Raw genomic sequence first — 17,986 nt, 5'->3', positions numbered from 1 at the left:
CCTGTACTTGGGGAGTTTCTTCCATTCTTCTCTGCAGATCCTCTCAAGCTCTGTCAGGTTGCACAGTCCGGGCTCTGGCTGGGCCACTCAAGGACATTCAGAGAATTGTGCCGAAGACACTCCTGCATTGTCTTGGCTGTGTGTTTAGGGTCGTTGTCCTGTTGGAAGGTGAAACTTCGCCCCAGTCTGAGGTCCTGAGCGCTCTGAAGCAGGTTTTCATCAAGGATCTCTCTGTACTTTGCTCCGATCATCTTTGCCTCGTTCTTGACTAGTCTCCCAGTCCCTGAAAACCATACCCACAGCATGATGCTGCCACCACCATTCTTCACCATAGGGATGGTGCAAGGTTTCCTACAGAAGTGACACTTTGCATTCAGGCCAAATAAGTACAATCTTGGTTTCATCAGACCATAGTCTCGTTTCTCATGGTCAGAATCCTTTAGGTGCCTTTTGGCAAACTCCACTGTGTTCTTGGGGACCTTTAATGCTGCAGAAATGTTTTGGTACCTTTCCCCAGATCTGTGACTCGACACAAGCCTGTCTCTGAGCTCTACAGACAATTCCTTCGACCTCATGACTTGGTTTTAGCTCTGACATGCACTGTCAACTGTGGGACCTTATATAGACAGGTGTGTGCCTTTCCAAATCATGTCCAATCAATTGAATTTACCACAGGTGGACTCCAAGTTGTAGAAACATCTCAAGGATGATCAATGGAAACAGGATGCACCTGAGCTCATAGTAAGTCTTATAGTAAATACTGAATACTTTTACATATGCAAGTCAGTTAATAACAAATTCTTGTTTACAATGACGGCCTAGGAACAGGGCAGAACGACAGATTTTTACCTTGTCCGCTTGGGGAATGCTTGGGGAATGCTTAGGGAATGCTTGGGGAATGCTCTAACCACTAGGCTACCTGCCGCCTTAAGTAAATAAGGTATTTTTATTTTACAAAAAAAAAAATGTTTTTACTTTGTCATTATTGGGTATTGTATGTAGATTGATGAGGGGGGAAAAAACTATTTAATCCAATTTAGAAAAAGGCAGTAACGTAACAAAATGTGGAAGAAGTCAAGAGGTCTGACTACTTCCCAAATGCACTGTACGCTGTTTTTACTCTGTTATCTATACTCATTACCTAGTCACTTTTACCCCTACCTACAAGTACATATTACCTCAACTACCTCGTACCCCTGCACATTGATTTGGTACTGGTACTCCTATATAGCCTCATTATTGTTAGTTATGCTGTTATTATTTCTCTATTTTTATTAGCAACCTTGCTTACTTTTTATCTCTGCATTGTTGGGAAAGGGCACGAAAGTAAGCATTTTATGGTAAAGTCTACACCTGTTGTATTCGGCGCATATGAAAGTCACAATTTAATTTGATTCTTCCTGGTTTACACTTTCTAGCGTAAGCTACGTCAGGGGAACCAGTGAACCAAGTAAAGTTTGACTTCCTCTTTCAAATCAGAAAGTTAGTGATTCCTCTGTCCTAACCTCCACTGTGACATTATAGAAATGTCCTTTTTCAACAAAGGATGCGGTTGTTGTTATCATCTAGGACTTAATCAGCTGATTCAGAGGATTCCGTTAGTATCTGGCTCTCAACTACAATTTCCACCCACAAGGCACTTCCTGTTTGTCGTGACTAAACAGGGTGAAAGGTGAGGGGGTGGAGAAGACCGAGATAATTGACTTGAGTCACCGAGTTTACTTTTAGCCATATATGTCACTCTGTAGGCCTATCTATCCACCACCAGAGTGTATGAAAGAACAGAACGCAGCAGAAGACGCATGGTTATAATTGCCTTAATTGCAGAAGTATACCTAAATGAGACAGATTTTCTTGCAGAGGCGCACAGAGGTGTTTTAAAGCTTTTCAAATGGAGGATGAAGATTAGAAGAGGGCTGAGGAGGCCTTCGGTTATGGTTAGTTCCACCAACCAATTCACCTTTGTGTCCCTTTGATATCTTTAGACCACATAGAATGTTAAAAAAAAATATTTTTTTTTAAATATTCAGAGACTTGATAAAGCGCTAAAATTCAGCATTTTGACATCCTTCTGTGCACTCCCTGTGACATCCTTGAAGATTTAAACCCACTTAACCCCAAGATGTATCCAAGGTTTCACCATCATTGTAAAGCCTTTGTTATTTTGTTGCTTTCATTAGAAGACATTTTAACGGAAACCCTGTCACGTGAACTGAACTCTCGTTTTAATATGGTGAAACTTTGAGTCAATACATGTTAGAGTCACCTTTGGCAGCGATTACAGCTGTGAGTCTTTCTGGGTAAGTCTCCAAGGGCTTTGCACACCTGGATTGTACAATATTTGATTTGATTGGATTGGATTTGATTTGATTTGCACATTATTATTTTGGTTGTGGATCACAATCCATTTCAAGTCTTGCCATAGATTTTCAAGCTGATTTAAGTCAAAACTGTAACTAGGCCACTCAGGAACATTAAATGTTGTCTTGGTAAGCAACTCCAGTGTATATTTGGCCTTGTGTTTTAAGTTATTGTTCTGCTGAAAGGTAAATTTGTCTCCCAGTGTCTGTTGGAATGCAGACTGAACCAGGTTTTCCTCTAGGATGTTGCCTGTGCTTAGCTCTATTCCATTTATTTTTTATCCTAAAAAAACTTGTTATTCCTTGCCCATTACAAGCATACCCATAACATGATACAGATTGAAAATATGAAGAGTGGCACTCAGTGATGTGCTGTGTTTGCCCCAAACATAACGCTTTGTATTCAGGACAATCATTTTTGGCATATTTGTTGGCAGGTTTACTTTTGTGCCTTATTGCAAACAGGACGCATGTTTTGGAATATTTTCTATTCTGTACAGGCTTCCTTTTCACTCTGTCATTTAGGTTAGTATTGTGTAGTCACTACAATGTTGTTGATGCATGCTTTCACAGCCATTCAATTCTGTAACTGTTTTAAAGTCACCATTGACCTCATGGTGAAATCCCTGAGCGGTTTCCTTCCTCTCATGCTACTGAGTTAGGAAGGACACCTGTGTCTTTGTAGTGACTGGGTGTATTGGTACAGCATCTAAAAAGTAATTCATAACTTCACCAAGCACAAAGGGATATTCAATGTCTGCTTTTGTATTTTTGCCCATCTACCAATAAGTGCCCTTCTCTGCGGGGCATCTTTGTGGTTGCATCTGTGTTTGAAATGAACTGCTCATCTAAGGGACCTTACAGATTTCATTTTTTAAATTATACCTTTATTTAACTAGGCAAGTCAGTTATGAACTAATTCTTATTTTCAATGACGGTCTAGGAACAGTGGGATAATTGCCTTGTTCAGGGGCAGAACGATAGATTTGTACCTTGTCAGCTCGGGGATTCGATCTTGCAACCTTTCGGTTACTTGTCCAACACTCTAACCACTAGGCTACCTGCCCAGTGGTTAGAGAGATGAGGTAGTCATTCAAAAATCATGTTACACACTATTATTGCACACAGTGAGTCCATGCAACTTACAGTGCCTTGCGAAAGTATTCGGCCCCCTTGAACTTTGCGACCTTTTGCCACATTTCAGGCTTCAAACATAAAGATATAAAACTGTATTTTTTTGTGAAGAATCAACAACAAGTGGGACACAATCATGAAGTGGAACGACATTTATTGGATATTTCAAACTTTAACAAATCAAAAACTGACAAATTGGGCGTGCAAAATTATTCAGCCCCCTTAAGTTAATACTTTGTAGCGCCACCTTTTGCTGCGATTACAGCTGTAAGTCGCTTGGGGTATGTCTCTATCAGTTTTGCACATCGAGAGACTGAAATTTTTTCCCATTCCTCCTTGCAAAACAGCTCGAGCTCAGTGAGGTTGGATGGAGAGCATTTGTGAACCGCAGTTTTCAGTTCTTTCCACAGATTCTCGATTGGATTCAGGTCTGAACTTTGACTTGGCCATTCTAACACCTGGATATGTTTGTTTATTTTTGAACCATTCCATTGTAGATTTTGCTTTATGTTTTGGATCATTGTCTTGTTGGAAGACAAATCTCCGTCCCAGTCTCAGGTCTTTTGCAGACTCCATCAGGTTTTCTTCCAGAATGGTCCTGTATTTGGCTCCATCCATCTTCCCATCAATTTTAACCATCTTCCCTGTCCCTGCTGAAGAAAAGCAGGCCCAAACCATGATGCTGCCACCACCATGTTTGACAGTGGGGATGGTGTGTTCAGCTGTGTTGCTTTTACGCCAAACATAACATTTTGCATTGTTGCCAAAAAGTTACATTTTGGTTTCATCTGACCAGAGCACCTTCTTCCATGTTTGGTGTGTCTCCCAGGTGGCTTGTGGCAAACTTTAAACAACACTTTTTATGGATATCTTTAAGAAATTGCTTTCTTCTTGCCACTCTTCCATAAAGGCCAGATTTGTGCAATATACGACTGATTGTTGTCCTATGGACAGAGTCTCCCACCTCAGCTGTAGATCTCTGCAGTTCATCCAGAGTGATCATGGGCCTCTTGGCTGCATCTCAGATCAGTCTTCTCCTTGTATGAGCTGAAAGTTTAGAGGGACGGCCAGGTCTTGGTAGATTTGCAGTGGTCTGATACTCCTTCCATTTCAATATTAATCGCTTGCACAGTGCTCCTTGGGATGTTTAAAGCTTGGGAAATCTTTTTGTATCCAAATCCGGCTTTAAACTTCTTCACAACAGTATCTCGGACCTGCCTGGTGTGTTCCTTGTTCTTCATGATGCTCTCTGCGCTTTTAACGGACCTCTGAGACTATCACAGTGCAGGTGCATTTATACGGAGACTTGATTACACACAGGTGGATTGTATTTATCATCATTAGTCATTTAGGTCAACATTGGATCATTCAGAGATCCTCACTGAACTTCTGGAGAGAGTTTGCTGCACTGAAAGTAAAGGGGCTGAATAATTTTGCACGCCCAATTTTTCAGTTTTTGATTTGTTAAAAAAGTTTGAAATATCCAATAAATGTCGTTCCACTTCATGATTGTGTCCCACTTGTTGTTGATTCTTCACAAAAAAATACAGTTTTATATCTTTATGTTTGAAGCCTGAAATGTGGCAAAAGGTCGCAAAGTTCAAAGGGGCAGAATATTTTCGCAAGGCACTGTATGTGACTTGTTAAGCACATTTGTACTCCTGAACTTATTTAAGCTTACCATAACCAAAGGGGTTGAATACTTATTGACTCAAGACGTTTCAGATTTTCATTTTTAATTAATTTGTGAAAAATTCTAAAAACATAGTTCCACTTTGACATTATAGGGCCACATCTCAATTTAATCCATTTTAAATTCAGGCTGTAACACAAAATGTGAGGGGGAAATCAAGGGGTGTGAATACTTTCTGAAGGCACTATAGCCCCCCACAAACACACATTTGATGAAAGATTAGTATGGGGCTGGAAACCGATAAAGGGGTGACTGGGTCTGTAGAAGGTAACTCTGTGCTGGCCCCGCTGGTTGACAGTAGTGCTTCGCCCGGCCACACTCAGTCTCACACTCAGCCTAAATGAGAGCGCCTGCTGCCATGGCAACACTGGGTCGCTCTGGGGCTTGTCAGATGAGTCCGCCGTGGGGCATGTTGGGGAGCTGTATGATCTTGTCCCTGCTTAGGCTATACCAACACTAAGTACTGCTGCCTGGCAGCGAGGCAGACCGGCTTGGGCGACACACACGGACACACACACACACACACACAGGGTTGTGACGGTCATGAATAAAACCCCGTAAAAGAACAGTTTTGAGTTGTATAAATTAATGTGAATATTTTAATTTTAGAACCTAAACATACACCATATTGGAGAGCACACAATATAAGGGGTATAATGTCACCAAGATGTTGTCTGTATCATGTACGCTTCAAGGATCATCAGGTCTTACAGGAGCGGAGGCATGTAAACACCTTCCTCCCATGGCATTTTATATATGTTAGAATAGCCAGAACAATTTGAAATACCACAAATATTTTCCGCTACTGCTGGCTTAGAATCGCCCTCACAAGGTGTGGGCATTGCAAGGTGGAACATTTACTTGGCTACAGGTATGTGCTTTGGAAACCAAAATGGATGTTTTGGCAGTGCCTGTATGATGTCATTGATGTGGGACTTGACCTGGTTGTTTTGGCTAGGCTTTTGATGAACCCTTTGATATTTTTGGTTCAGCTACAATCATTACCATTCGTTTACCGTTTGTTAATTACGTTGGGTTATTTTGAATGAGCCATGGTAAAACTTGGTTGTTTTGGCTGTGTTATGACTACCATACCACAACCTAAACAGGCAATGTACAGATTTGCTTAGGAGAGAGATTGTATAATGTATTTTTACCGTTAGATGACTAGACGTACCTGATTGTTTGGCTTTTGCTGGGATGAGGACGCTGGGATGGTAAGGGAGTGGTTCCTGGTGACCGCTGCCCCCGTCGACGACCTCCGGGGCTGAGAGCGACCCGCGAGTTGACCTGTCACCTCCACGGGTGGACTGCTGCCATCAGCCACGCCCTCTGTCTCGTCGAGCAGCACGGCATCCCAGGGGTCCCCTCCAGCTGGTCCTCCCACCACCATTACTGTACCGCGCGATGCCAGGGAGGAGCCCTCCTCGCCCTCAGCTTTGCGCTTGTTGAGTGGGTCCAGGTCCAGCCACTCGAAGCGGCTGAAAGCAGGGGATTCCACGGCAGGTTGCGGTGGGTTGGGCGCCAGGGACGCGACGCTAGTCGACGAAGAATCCAGGTCAGTGCTGGCCGACCTGCCGTTCTTCAAGTATTCCGAGGTACTGTGGATCTTGTCGAAGAGCTTGGCCATCTCCAGGGTGACGGTGGGCTGCTGGAACACCATGGTCCCGGGCTGCTGGATGGGAGTGAAGGCCATGAATGAGGTCTGCGGGCCGGGCAGGCCTATGTAGGGCGGCATGGCCGGTGAAAAGCCATTGTGGAAGGAGAAGTTTTCGGGGTTAGGGAACGGAGCAGAAGGGAACATGGGAGCCTGCTGGTGGGTGGGTGTGGACACACCCGAACTGGAGGGGGTGGTGAGCATGGAGGGTGTCCACTGGCCGCTGTGGAAGGGCGAGGGACTGCAGGTGGCGTGGCCCCCCGGGTAAGAAGCGCTGAGGTTGAACCCCAGCAGCAAGGAGGGCCGCGAGGCCTTGCTGCTGTTGGCCCCGAAGCTGTCGTCCAGCAGGAGCTTCTCTAGCTCCTGGTTGGTCAGCTTGTCGACGTCGATGTCCCGGAACTTGTCCTTCTCTACCTGCTTCTTGGCCTCGGGGAAGACAATGAGATCCTTCTCCGGTCGGTTGCTGGAGGAAGGAGTAGGCCTGGGAGCGGCGGTGGGATGAAGTTTGTTTTGTGAGGAAGCAGAAGAGGAGGTGGAAGACGAGGTCGCCGGGAGCGTCTGTCTCTTCTCCATTTGTAGTTTAGCTAAGGCCTCTGCCTCCATACGAAGGGCCTCCTCCTTACCCACAACCCCCTTTGGCTGGGCCACATCCAGCTTGAACCCATTACCACTGGATATCTGGGCCATGGTGTCAACTGGAGGGTGCCATGTACGCAGCGTTTGTAGTTCAGCTCTGGTGTCAACAGGTCAGACGGGAGTTCTGCTTCTTCAAACACCTGGGAAAGGATGCGAAAAGACCGCAAATCACAATACAGACATCACCAAGAACAATACAGACATCACCAGGAACCATACAGACATCACCAGGAACATTGCACAACCATGAAGTGGTCTGACAGGCATTTGTTCTGCATTTAGTGAGCGATGTCCATAGCCAATGGCAACGTCTGCATGACTAAAAACTAGCTGATACTAATGCATTTATACTGTTCCCTATAGAATTACAGCTAGGCTGTTTCAAATCTATTACCAAGATATATGTGTTTTAAACACACTGGACCTTTGACTATGGCTTGTACAAAAATCCAAGCACAAGACCAACTGACATCCTGAAGTATCACCGTCCTTCAACATTGGGGGGGGGGGGGGGGGGGGGGCAATTCCACAGTAACAGAGTGACGCTGAGACTCACTTTCAAATGTATGCCAAGCAACAAAAAAAAAGACAAAGTTTAACAAACCATACATGTTAAGGGCTGACCCCATTTAGTCAACTCGTTTATTGTTTGATCGATAAGCTGTTGGTCGACCGAGATTTCTTTAGTAGAGCAGTCGCAATCCTTATTTTTTTTTCTTATGGTGTACAATACAATTGTCTGATTCGTGCCCGTCTCTTTTGACTAATCCATCACGGAGGCCAGGGAGAAGGCACAGTCCATCACTCTAAGACATTTGATACCGACATTGTATACAGTGCATTTGTTAACGTATTCAGACCCTTTCCCTTTTCCCACATTTTGTTACGTTACAGCCTTATTCTAAAACAGATTACATTTTTTTTAAATGTTCCTCAGCAATCTACACACAACACCCCATAATTACAAAGTTAAACGTTTTTGCAAATGTATTAGAAATAAAAAACAAATACCTTATTTACATAAGTATTCGCACCCTTTGGTACGAGACTCGAAATTGAGCTCAGGTACATCCTGTTTCCATTGATATTCCTTGAGATGTTTCTACAACTTGGAGTTCACCTGTGGTAAATTCAATTGATTGGACATGATTTGGAAAGGCACATTAGAGAGTCGAGTTTGAGAAACAGACCCCTCAACTGGCAGCTTCATTAAATAGTACACGCAAAACACCAGTCACAACGTCAACAGTGAAGAGGCGACTCCGGGATGCTGGCCTTCTAGGCAGAGTTGCAAAGAAAAAGCCATATCTCAGACTGGCCAATAAAAAGAAACGATTAAGATGGGGAAAAGAACACAGACACTGGACAGAGGAAGATTGGAAACAAGTGTTATGGACAGACAAATCTAAGTTTGAGGTGTTCGGATCACAAAGAGGAACAGTCGTGAGACGTAGAAAAAACGAAAAGATGCTGGAGGAGTGCTTGATGCTATCTGTCAAGCATGGTGGAGGCAATGTGATGGTCTGTGGGTGCTTTGGTGGTGGTGGTAAAGTGGGAGATTTGTAAAGGGTAAAAGGGATCTTGAAGAAGGAAGGCTATCACTCCATTTTGCAATGCCACGCCATACCCTGTGGACGGCGCTTAATTGGAGCCAATTTCCTCCTACAACAGGACAATGACTCAAAGCACAGCTCCAAACTATGCCATAACTATTTAGGGAAGAAGCAGTCAGTTGGTATTCTGTCTATTATGGAGTGGCCAGCAGTCACCGGATCTCAACCCTATTGAGCTGTTGTGGTAGCAGCTTGACCGTATGGTACGTAATTAGTGCCCATCAAGCCAATCCAATTTGTGGGAGGTGCTTCAGGAATCATGGGGTGAAATCTCTTCAGATTACTTCAACAAATTGACAACTAGAATGCCAAAGGTCTGCAAGGCTGTAATTGCTGCAAATGGAAGATTCTTTGAGAAAAGCAAAGTTTGAAGGACACAATTATTTCAATTAAAAATCATTATTTATAACCTTGTCAACAACTTGACTATATTTCCTATTCATTTTGCAACTCATTTCATGTATGTTTTCATGGAAAACAAGGACATTTCTAAGTGACCCCAAACTTTTGAACGGTATGTATGTAGTATGTATGCATGTATATGTGATGCACCAACATTAAATTCTTGGCCGATACCGATATCCTATATTTTCCTTGCCAAAAACAAACGATACCGATAACAGATATTTAACATTTGAAGCATTCTAGTACAGTTAAATAGTTAACACACACACACACGTACGCAGCAGATTAATGCACTGCATCTCAGTGCAAGAGGCGTCACTACAGTCCCTGGTTCAAATCCAGGCTGAATCACATCTGGCTGTGATTGGGAGTCCCATAGGGCGGCGCACAATTGTCCCAGCGTCGTCCGGGTCGTCATTGTCAATAAGAATTTGTTCTTAACTGACTCACCAAGTTAAATAAAGGTTACACACACACCAAAAAGTTATTTTGTTGGCATTTACGTATGTCCCTATTACCAGTAAAACATAATCAACACATTTCTTTCACTTACTTGCTGTGCTGTTTCGTTGTTCATTTGTTCAGTTGTTTCATTCTTAACCAGGATTTCTGTGGAACACCGTTTGGGTCTTTGCTTGTCAAAAAAGATACGGCAAATAACACGATATCTGTTTCAGTAGGTATAGCTAGCTAGCTAACTATACAGCTAGGTGTCATCATCTAAAATAACCCTAATTTATAAGACAGTTCTTATTTCATGAATGGTGGTCGGACCCATCTATGACGCTAGCCACAATAAGGATTAGCCACAATAGTGGACTTTGCGGTTGGCCTTCAAAATAAAAGTATTTATATAATTATTTGTGTTCATTTGCATCACTGTCAATGACATTGTTTTATTTTGCCTAATCCTTATTGTGGCTACCTTAACAACACATAACTGGGTTCAGTCGAGGCTCACTAGCCAGATGAAGCTAGCTGGATGCTTATAACATTAGCTTTGGGCAACAGGGTTAAGTAGCTGGCTAGCGATTTATTTTCATGAACTGAAATTTCAATTGGCGAACAACAAGTGGCAACCTAGCTGATATTTTCTCAACAAGGATTCCTAAATCATTGCTAAGAATAATGAAAATGACTTCAGTTTCTACTGGTCATTGTTTTCAGGCTGGTTGTATTTGTGCTAGCTAGCTCCAAGCTAAAGCTAGCAACCTCAGAAGTTGCAGTCGAACAAATTATGCTTTATTACCAACTCGGGACTGTAAACACACTGTTCGTGGCCGGTGTTTGCTTGCAGACTTTTTTGTACAGCTTTGACAGTGCTACTGTATCTTTTTTGACATGCAAAGACCCAAACGGCGTTCCATAGTATATATGTCTGTGTAATTACGGTAGTTCAACATCTGACAAATGGCGCACTTGGTAGTGTGTACCGGTGCTCAAGCAGTCGGTGAAAGCCAACATCACCTATGACAGAGAACGGTTGATTGTCAAGGGCATTGAATTACATTATCTTGGCTTTAAATGGATTTAGCTGAAATCTTCTTACTCTTTCAAATGACTGCTCGACCCACACAGCAGACATTGTGCGGGCTAGGTTAGGAATGCTGTGAGGCACGTGTAGCGCAAAATGTAATGCGGCATTATTACGTCACGTTATATAAACTCAACAAAAAAAGAAACGTCCCTTTTTCAGGACCCTGTCTTTCAAAGATAATTCGTAAAAATCCAAATAACAGATCTTCATTGTAAAGGCTTTATACACTGTTTCCCATGCTTGTTCAATGAACCATAAACAATTAGTGAACATGCACCTGTCGAACGTTTTACTGACGGTAGGCAATTAAGGTCACAGTTATGAAAACTTAGGACACTAAAGAGGCCTTTCTATTGACTCTGAAAGGGTCCAAGGGTCCCTGCTCATATGCGTGAGCGTGCCTTAGGCATGCTGCAAGGAGGCATGAGGACTGCAGATGTGGCCAGGGCAATAAATTGCAATGTCTGTACTGCAAGATGCCTAAGACAGCGCTACAGGGAGACAGGATGGGTAGCTGATAGTCCTCGCAGCGGCAGACCACGTGTAACAACACCTGCACAGGATCGGTACATCCGAACATCACACCTGTGGGACAGGTACAGGATGGCAACAACAATTGCCCGAGTTACACCAGGAACGCACAATCCCTCCAACATTGCTCAGACTGTCCGCAGTAGGCTGAGAGAGGCTGGACTGAGGGCTTGTAGGCCTGTTGTAAGGTAGGTCCTCACCAGACATAACTGGCAACAACATCACCTATGAGCACAAACCCACCGTCGCTGGACCAAACAGGACTGGTGTAACGGATGTGAAACGGCTAGCTTAGTTAGCGTGGGCGCTAAATAGCGTTTCAATCAGTGACGTCACTTGCTCTGAGACCTTGAAGTAGTAGTTCCCCTTGCTCTGCAAGGGCCGCAGCTTTTGTGGAGCGATGGGTAACGACGCTTCGTAGGTGTCAGTTGTTGATGTGTGCAGAAGGTCCCTGGTTCGCGCCCTGGTATGGGCGAGGGGACGGTTTAAAATTGTACTGTTACATTGATGCTGTTGACCCGGATTACTGGTTGCTGCGGAAAAAAAGGAGGAAGGTCAAAAGGGGGGTGAGTGTAACGGATGTGAAACGGCTAGCTTAGTTAGCGTGGGCGCTAAATAGCGTTTCAATCAGTGACGTCACTTGCTCTGAGACCTTGAAGTAGTAGTTCCCCTTGCTCTGCAAGGGCCGCGGCTTTTGTGGAGCGATGGGTAACGATGCTTCGAGGGTGACTGTTGATGTGTGCAGAAGGTCCCTAGTTCGCGCCCGGGTATGGGCGAGGGGACGGTCTAAATTTGTACTGTTACACTGGCATAAAGTGCTCTTAACTAATGAGTCGCGGTTTTGTCTCACCAGGGGTGATAGTTGGATTCGCGTCTATGGAGCGGGATCGATTTGGAGGTGGAGGGTCCATCATGGTCTGGTCGGCAGGTAGCCTAGTGGTTAGAGCGTTGGACTAGTAACCGAAGGTTGCAAGATCGAATCCCAGAGCTGATAGATATATATATATATATATATATATGACAGATTTTTACATTGTCACCTCAGGGATTCGATCTTGCATAAATGTATAAAATATGTATAAAACACATACATAAAAAATGTATGGGGGATTGGAAATGATGCAGACAATTACAATGAAGGAAGCCACAATCTGCCATATTAAAGCTGATCTACACACATTTTTTTATTTATTATTAATAATAATGAAGGGGGGGACAAGATGGCCTGCTGTGGTGGAATGGAGTGCGTGTGGGGGTTTGTAGGGGAGAAGGTGGTTAAAGGTAAGTGGTGAAGGGCTTTGTAGGTCAGAAGGAGGATCTTGTAAAGAATGCGCTGGGAGGCAGGGGCCCAGTGGAGTTCACAACGGGGGGGGGGGGGTGCTACCAGGACTTAGTGTGGGTAAGGAGTCGGGCTGTAAAGTTTTGAACCATTTGAAGCTTATGGAGGGAGCTCGAGTTGATGCCGGAGAGTAGTGTATTGCAGTAGTCAAGACGGGTAGAGATGAACGCATGTATGAGGGTTTCAGCCAGCAGCAGGACAAGAGAGGGTAGACCTGACTTTGGCAATGTTGCGGAGATGGAATTATGAGGATTTGACAGTCTGTCTTATGTGTTGGTCAAAAGAGAGTGTGGAGTCCAAGATGACTCCAAAGTTGTGTGCATGGAGGGAGGGAGAGACAGTGAGGGTGAAGTTTCTAGCTTTGGTGAGGGTGGATTTGGTGCCTATGAGGAGGAGTTCCGTTTTATCACTGTTGAGCTTGAGTAAGTTTGGTTGCATCCATGTTTTTATTGCAGAGAGGCAGGATTCAATATGGGTCAGAGGTAGGTTGAGGAGGGATTTGGTGCCGAGGTATATCTGGGTGTCATCAGCATAGCAGTGGAAGTCAAGGTTGAAGTGACGGAGGATCTGACCAAGGGGGAGGATGTAGATGATGAAGAGTAAGAGACCCAGCACAGAGCCTTGGGGGACAACCTGTACAACTGCAGCTGAGGTGTGGCCATTGAGAGAGATGTAGGGGGTTCAGTTGGTGAGGTATGATTGTAGCCAGGAGAGTGCGGTGCCCTCATCACCCAGACCCTCAAGCCTGGTGAGGAGGATCTGATGGCTCACCATGTCAAAAGCAGCACTCAGGTCAAGAAGAATCAATATGTTGTACAGTACTGAACGAATACTCTACTTTTCTTTACTGCAACTGTGGTTTGTGACTATAATTTCCCATTGTAGCCAATTCAATTGCTGTCATTCTGTTACTGATTTTTTTGGCCACTCATTGATTTCGGAAAAGAAAAGGGAAAGGGGGATACCTAGTCAGCACAACTGAATGCATTCAACTGAAATGCGTCTTCCGCATTTAACCCAACCCCTCAAATCAGAGGAGCGGGGGGTTGCCTTAATCATAATTCAAAAACAAAATTGTTAGCAGCAACAATACTATGACGAATAGGGTTGGGCAATATTTGGGGAGACCTCTTCTACGATATTCTACTCTAAATATCGCGATAACCGAAATAGGCCTAACCATTTTGCGTTTTCAAGTCTTGCCATAGAATTTTTACTTAAATCATTTTGAAAGTCTAACTCGGACACTCAGGAACATTCAATGTCATTTTGGTCAGCAGCTCCAGTGTATATTTGGCCTTGTGTTTTAGGTTATTGTCCTGCTGAAAAGTGACTGTCTCCCAATCTTTGTTGGAAAGCAGACATTTATTTTTTATCCTAAAGTTATTTTTTATCCCTAGTCCTTGCCAATGACAAGCAAACCCATAACATGATGCAGCCACCACCATGATTGAAAATATGAAGAGTGGTACTCAGTGATGTGCTGGATTGTTTTTGTGCCTTGCTGCAAACAGGATGCATGTTTTGGAATATTCTTTTTTCTATACAGGCTTCCTTCTTTTCACTCTGTCAATTAGGTTAGTATTGTGGATTAACTACAATGTTGTTGATCCATCCTCAGTTTTCTCCCATCACAGTCATTAAACTATGTAACTGGTTTAAAGTCACCATTGTCTTCATGGTGAAATCCATGAGTGGTTTCCTTCCTCTCCTGCAACTGAGTTAGAAAGGACACCTGTATCTTTGCTGTTGAAATTAGTTGGCAGGCGCCTTCACTTCAACATTATTGTGTTTTGGTGTGTTTCTAATACCTTTTAAGACTATCTGTGTGACCAGAAATCAAAGCCTTAGCTTATTCCACATTTTTAGGGTGGGAAATGGTTGAAAAACATATCATGCCTTTATTTCTCAAAAATATACACTATTAGCATTCATTTGACACCAAATTTGATATGATCCTATAAATATCACGTTTCTGCTAATGGGTCCTTTTACATGGAAATGACAAGCGACAGCAGGGAGGAAAGTGAAAATAATTTAAATCTATTTGAGTCATGCTGCCTCAGAAATCCATGACAACCCCACTTACAAAATTATGCACAGTCAGGGTAAAGGGGAGTCCATAAAAGGCCTGTTAAAGTTTAGTGTGCCTGGCTTGCACAAGGACTGTCACATGGGTTGTACACTACAGAACAATGTGTTTCGAAATAAGAACATCCTATGTGTTGTCAGAAACAGGCAACACGTGTGTGCATTTATAGATAACATAGATCTAAAACAAAATAAACCAATTCTTATCACTACCCAGTCCCTCAGTCAGATACTCTCTATCAGGCGACACAGGCCTCTCCTGAGTTTCCCTCACACCTCCCATTGTGGTGAAGGCTAGCTGTGCCTGGGCTCTCTCTAGCTAGCCTGGCACTAATGTTTGTGAGGAATTTGGCATGTAAGGCAGCCAGGCGGGTCTCTCACTCTCTCTCTGTAGCATTGTGTACTCTATGGCCCAAGGGTGTCTTATCAGCTGTGCTAATATCAGAGCCTGGGCAGAGATTCCGGTGGTGGAAAACCAATGGCAGCATCGCTCAAACATTTGTCTAGCAGCGCAGTGAAGCCACATTCTGCCAGACAGACATCAACTGAGTTTGACCTGGGTAAAGGAAAGAGGTAGGCAGACTGTGGTGGTACTGGATTCATTTTTTGGATTCTTCATCATCATGTAACCCTGCCTCATATTTGCAGAGTGTCAAGTTTTGACCTCAGTCTTCCCTTCAAAAAGTAGCTTAAACCCTACTCTGAGTAGATGCAGTGGACTATGGCGTCTGTAAATGTTATAGGCTAGGCTACATATAGTGAGGGATCAGGCCTATATAAATTTTTCATCTTGAAGCTTTGGACTACCCATCCCATTCAAATGAAGGGCCATTGAAGAAGAAAGAGAGAATGTAGACCTATGCCATTTAAATGTGTGGACATGACTCACCAATAGAGTTCAAAACGTAATGTACCCAAATGTCTCTTACATTTAGCCTACATATTACAACGAGTGGCTACAGGAAGACAGGCTAAACCTTCAGCCACTAAACTTAATCCCAGAACAAAGGGTCCTGACCTGAGATGCCATCATGTTTTAGAAGCCCTTAAAAGGCAGCGGGTAAATGAAAAGAAAAAGTTGGAGAAAAGGAATAGAAATAGCTCAAAGTAAAACCAAACAAGATATATACCCATGGTGCTGTAAACCATTTTTGGCCAAATTCCCTAACAACTTCAAAACGGATCTGAGAACATTGTTAGTTTCCCCTCAAAAGTAGTTTGGGCTAAAAAGACAGGTGATACTGGGAGCTAGCGACTACCATTCTCCTCCAGTGGCAATGTCTGCTTGACTGGAATAATTTAAGGATGCAGGGGTCAGTTTGGAACTTTCAGAGATAATTTGTTCACTGGATTGAGTAGAATGGTCTCTTTACAAATTGCCTAATAAAATGCAAGTAGCAGGCCGCCACTACCAATCTGAAGCAGACATACCGGGTAGCGGATCAAGGTACAAAATAACATCTTTAAGACAGGACTAAGTAACCAAGTCATGCTTATAGCTTTTATAGATTCAGTTTCTCCAACGATGGCCAATGACTGGGACAAAATCTCAAATGCTGATCTTTCTGCTGCTTTGGGTCGAACAGAGAGCATGTACAAAACATATGGCTCAGTCGGTAGAGCATGGTCCTTGAAATGCCAGGATTGTGGGTTCGATTCCAGGGGCCACCCACACACTTTGGATAAAGGTGTCTGCTATATTATTAACATCTAGCCTATAAAAAGAAACGGGCAAGACTTTATAGTGTCCATGCTTGACAGTAGAGTCCCAATAACCTAAACACAACTATGTCAAATTTTGTCCATGTAAATGAGATTTGAAGTTAAAGTAGGAAACAAAGTGGCAATTGATGATAGGCTAACTCCCCAATCAAAATGTCAGGTCTTAACCTCAGTACAATACCGGTATATGAACTTTCATGCTCATGGTTAGCAGTTGCAAAATCTCTCACAGACACAGATCCAGCCTTTCCCTCTGGGAGTGGGAAAATAGATACCACCCACTCAAAAGAGTCTTTCGCAGTCTAAAAAAGTATCTTCATGTTTTTGGGAAGCTCACCCTCTGATCAGCAGCAGCCATGACGACAACTTAGCAGGATGCAACGGGCAGTCAGCAATAGCACAGAACACTACAGACTGAGAAGTTTACGTAATGTTCACTGGGGAAGGTGCAAAATAACTTCATCAACTTCTAATTTGATGTTGAAAAGGCTTTAGATTTGCGACTTGATTGAGGCAAACATTGACACTTCATTCTGTTGGCACAAATTCATTCTCTGACAGTCAGGGCTACAGATCGCATATATATCTCAACTATCCACATACGGGCCTACATTGGGGTTAGTGTATACCACCAGCGATTAAAATAAATAAATAAGGCACACCGGACTCGAGCTGAATTCCCTTTGAAGCCTACTAGCTCTCAATAGAATTCCTCTGCCACACATAATTTCCCTGCTGTGACTTTGATGTACACACATGTAAATTGAAGACTCATCAGATACATTTTTTGAAAGTTGACTAACTAGCTAGAACTGATGAGTGAATAAAAGTATTGTCAACAGTTTGGCTTCAATGGATAAGTTCAAACGTATATTTCAACGTCGACACGCGTGGCATAACTACGTGCCATTTGTCTTGGAATAATTTGTTTATGTTCGATGATCAGAACTTTGCGCATCACTGGTTCTATCATTTAAAGCACTCAGTGAGTGACCTGCCAACAAAGTGAAACACAAGAAGGAAGAAACGCAGGATTTTGAGTACGAGCAAGGCTCGAATACCTTACGGATATCTGCCAATAGCTCGCGGTAATCTTAATTTTACATAGATATATTTCCGGTAAATAAATAGAATTTCTCACCTTTGAGCGGTACGATGTTTGTAATCATTTTCCTGCAGCTGCAATTGTTTTCCATCCATCCACCCGCTCGCGCAGATAAACGTCAGTTCCTGTTGAAGTAGTTTGATCACATTTCACCAAAATCATT

The 17,986-nt window shown here is 43.3% G+C and overlaps 1 protein-coding gene across 1 annotated transcript in view; it reads right to left on the bottom strand.

Moving 5' to 3' along the window:
• Nucleotides 1-17,986, bottom strand: part of LOC110492171 (phosphatidylinositol-4-phosphate 3-kinase, catalytic subunit type 2 alpha) — a 51,715-nt gene extending 33,729 nt beyond the window's left edge. The window contains exons 1-2 of the mRNA XM_021566244.2: nucleotides 17,860-17,986; nucleotides 6,365-7,620 (exon numbers count right to left, since the gene is read on the bottom strand). Coding sequence (XP_021421919.2) covers nucleotides 6,365-7,531 — 1,167 coding nt within the window. The 5' untranslated portion in view covers nucleotides 7,532-7,620; nucleotides 17,860-17,986. The remainder of the gene's footprint in view (nucleotides 1-6,364; nucleotides 7,621-17,859) is intronic.

Source organism: Oncorhynchus mykiss, chromosome 2, assembly GCF_013265735.2.
Source record: "Oncorhynchus mykiss isolate Arlee chromosome 2, USDA_OmykA_1.1, whole genome shotgun sequence".
NCBI lineage: Eukaryota > Metazoa > Chordata > Actinopteri > Salmoniformes > Salmonidae > Oncorhynchus > Oncorhynchus mykiss.
The sequence above is the reverse complement of the archived record's forward strand: the minus strand, read 5'-3'. Positions and strand labels throughout refer to the sequence as shown.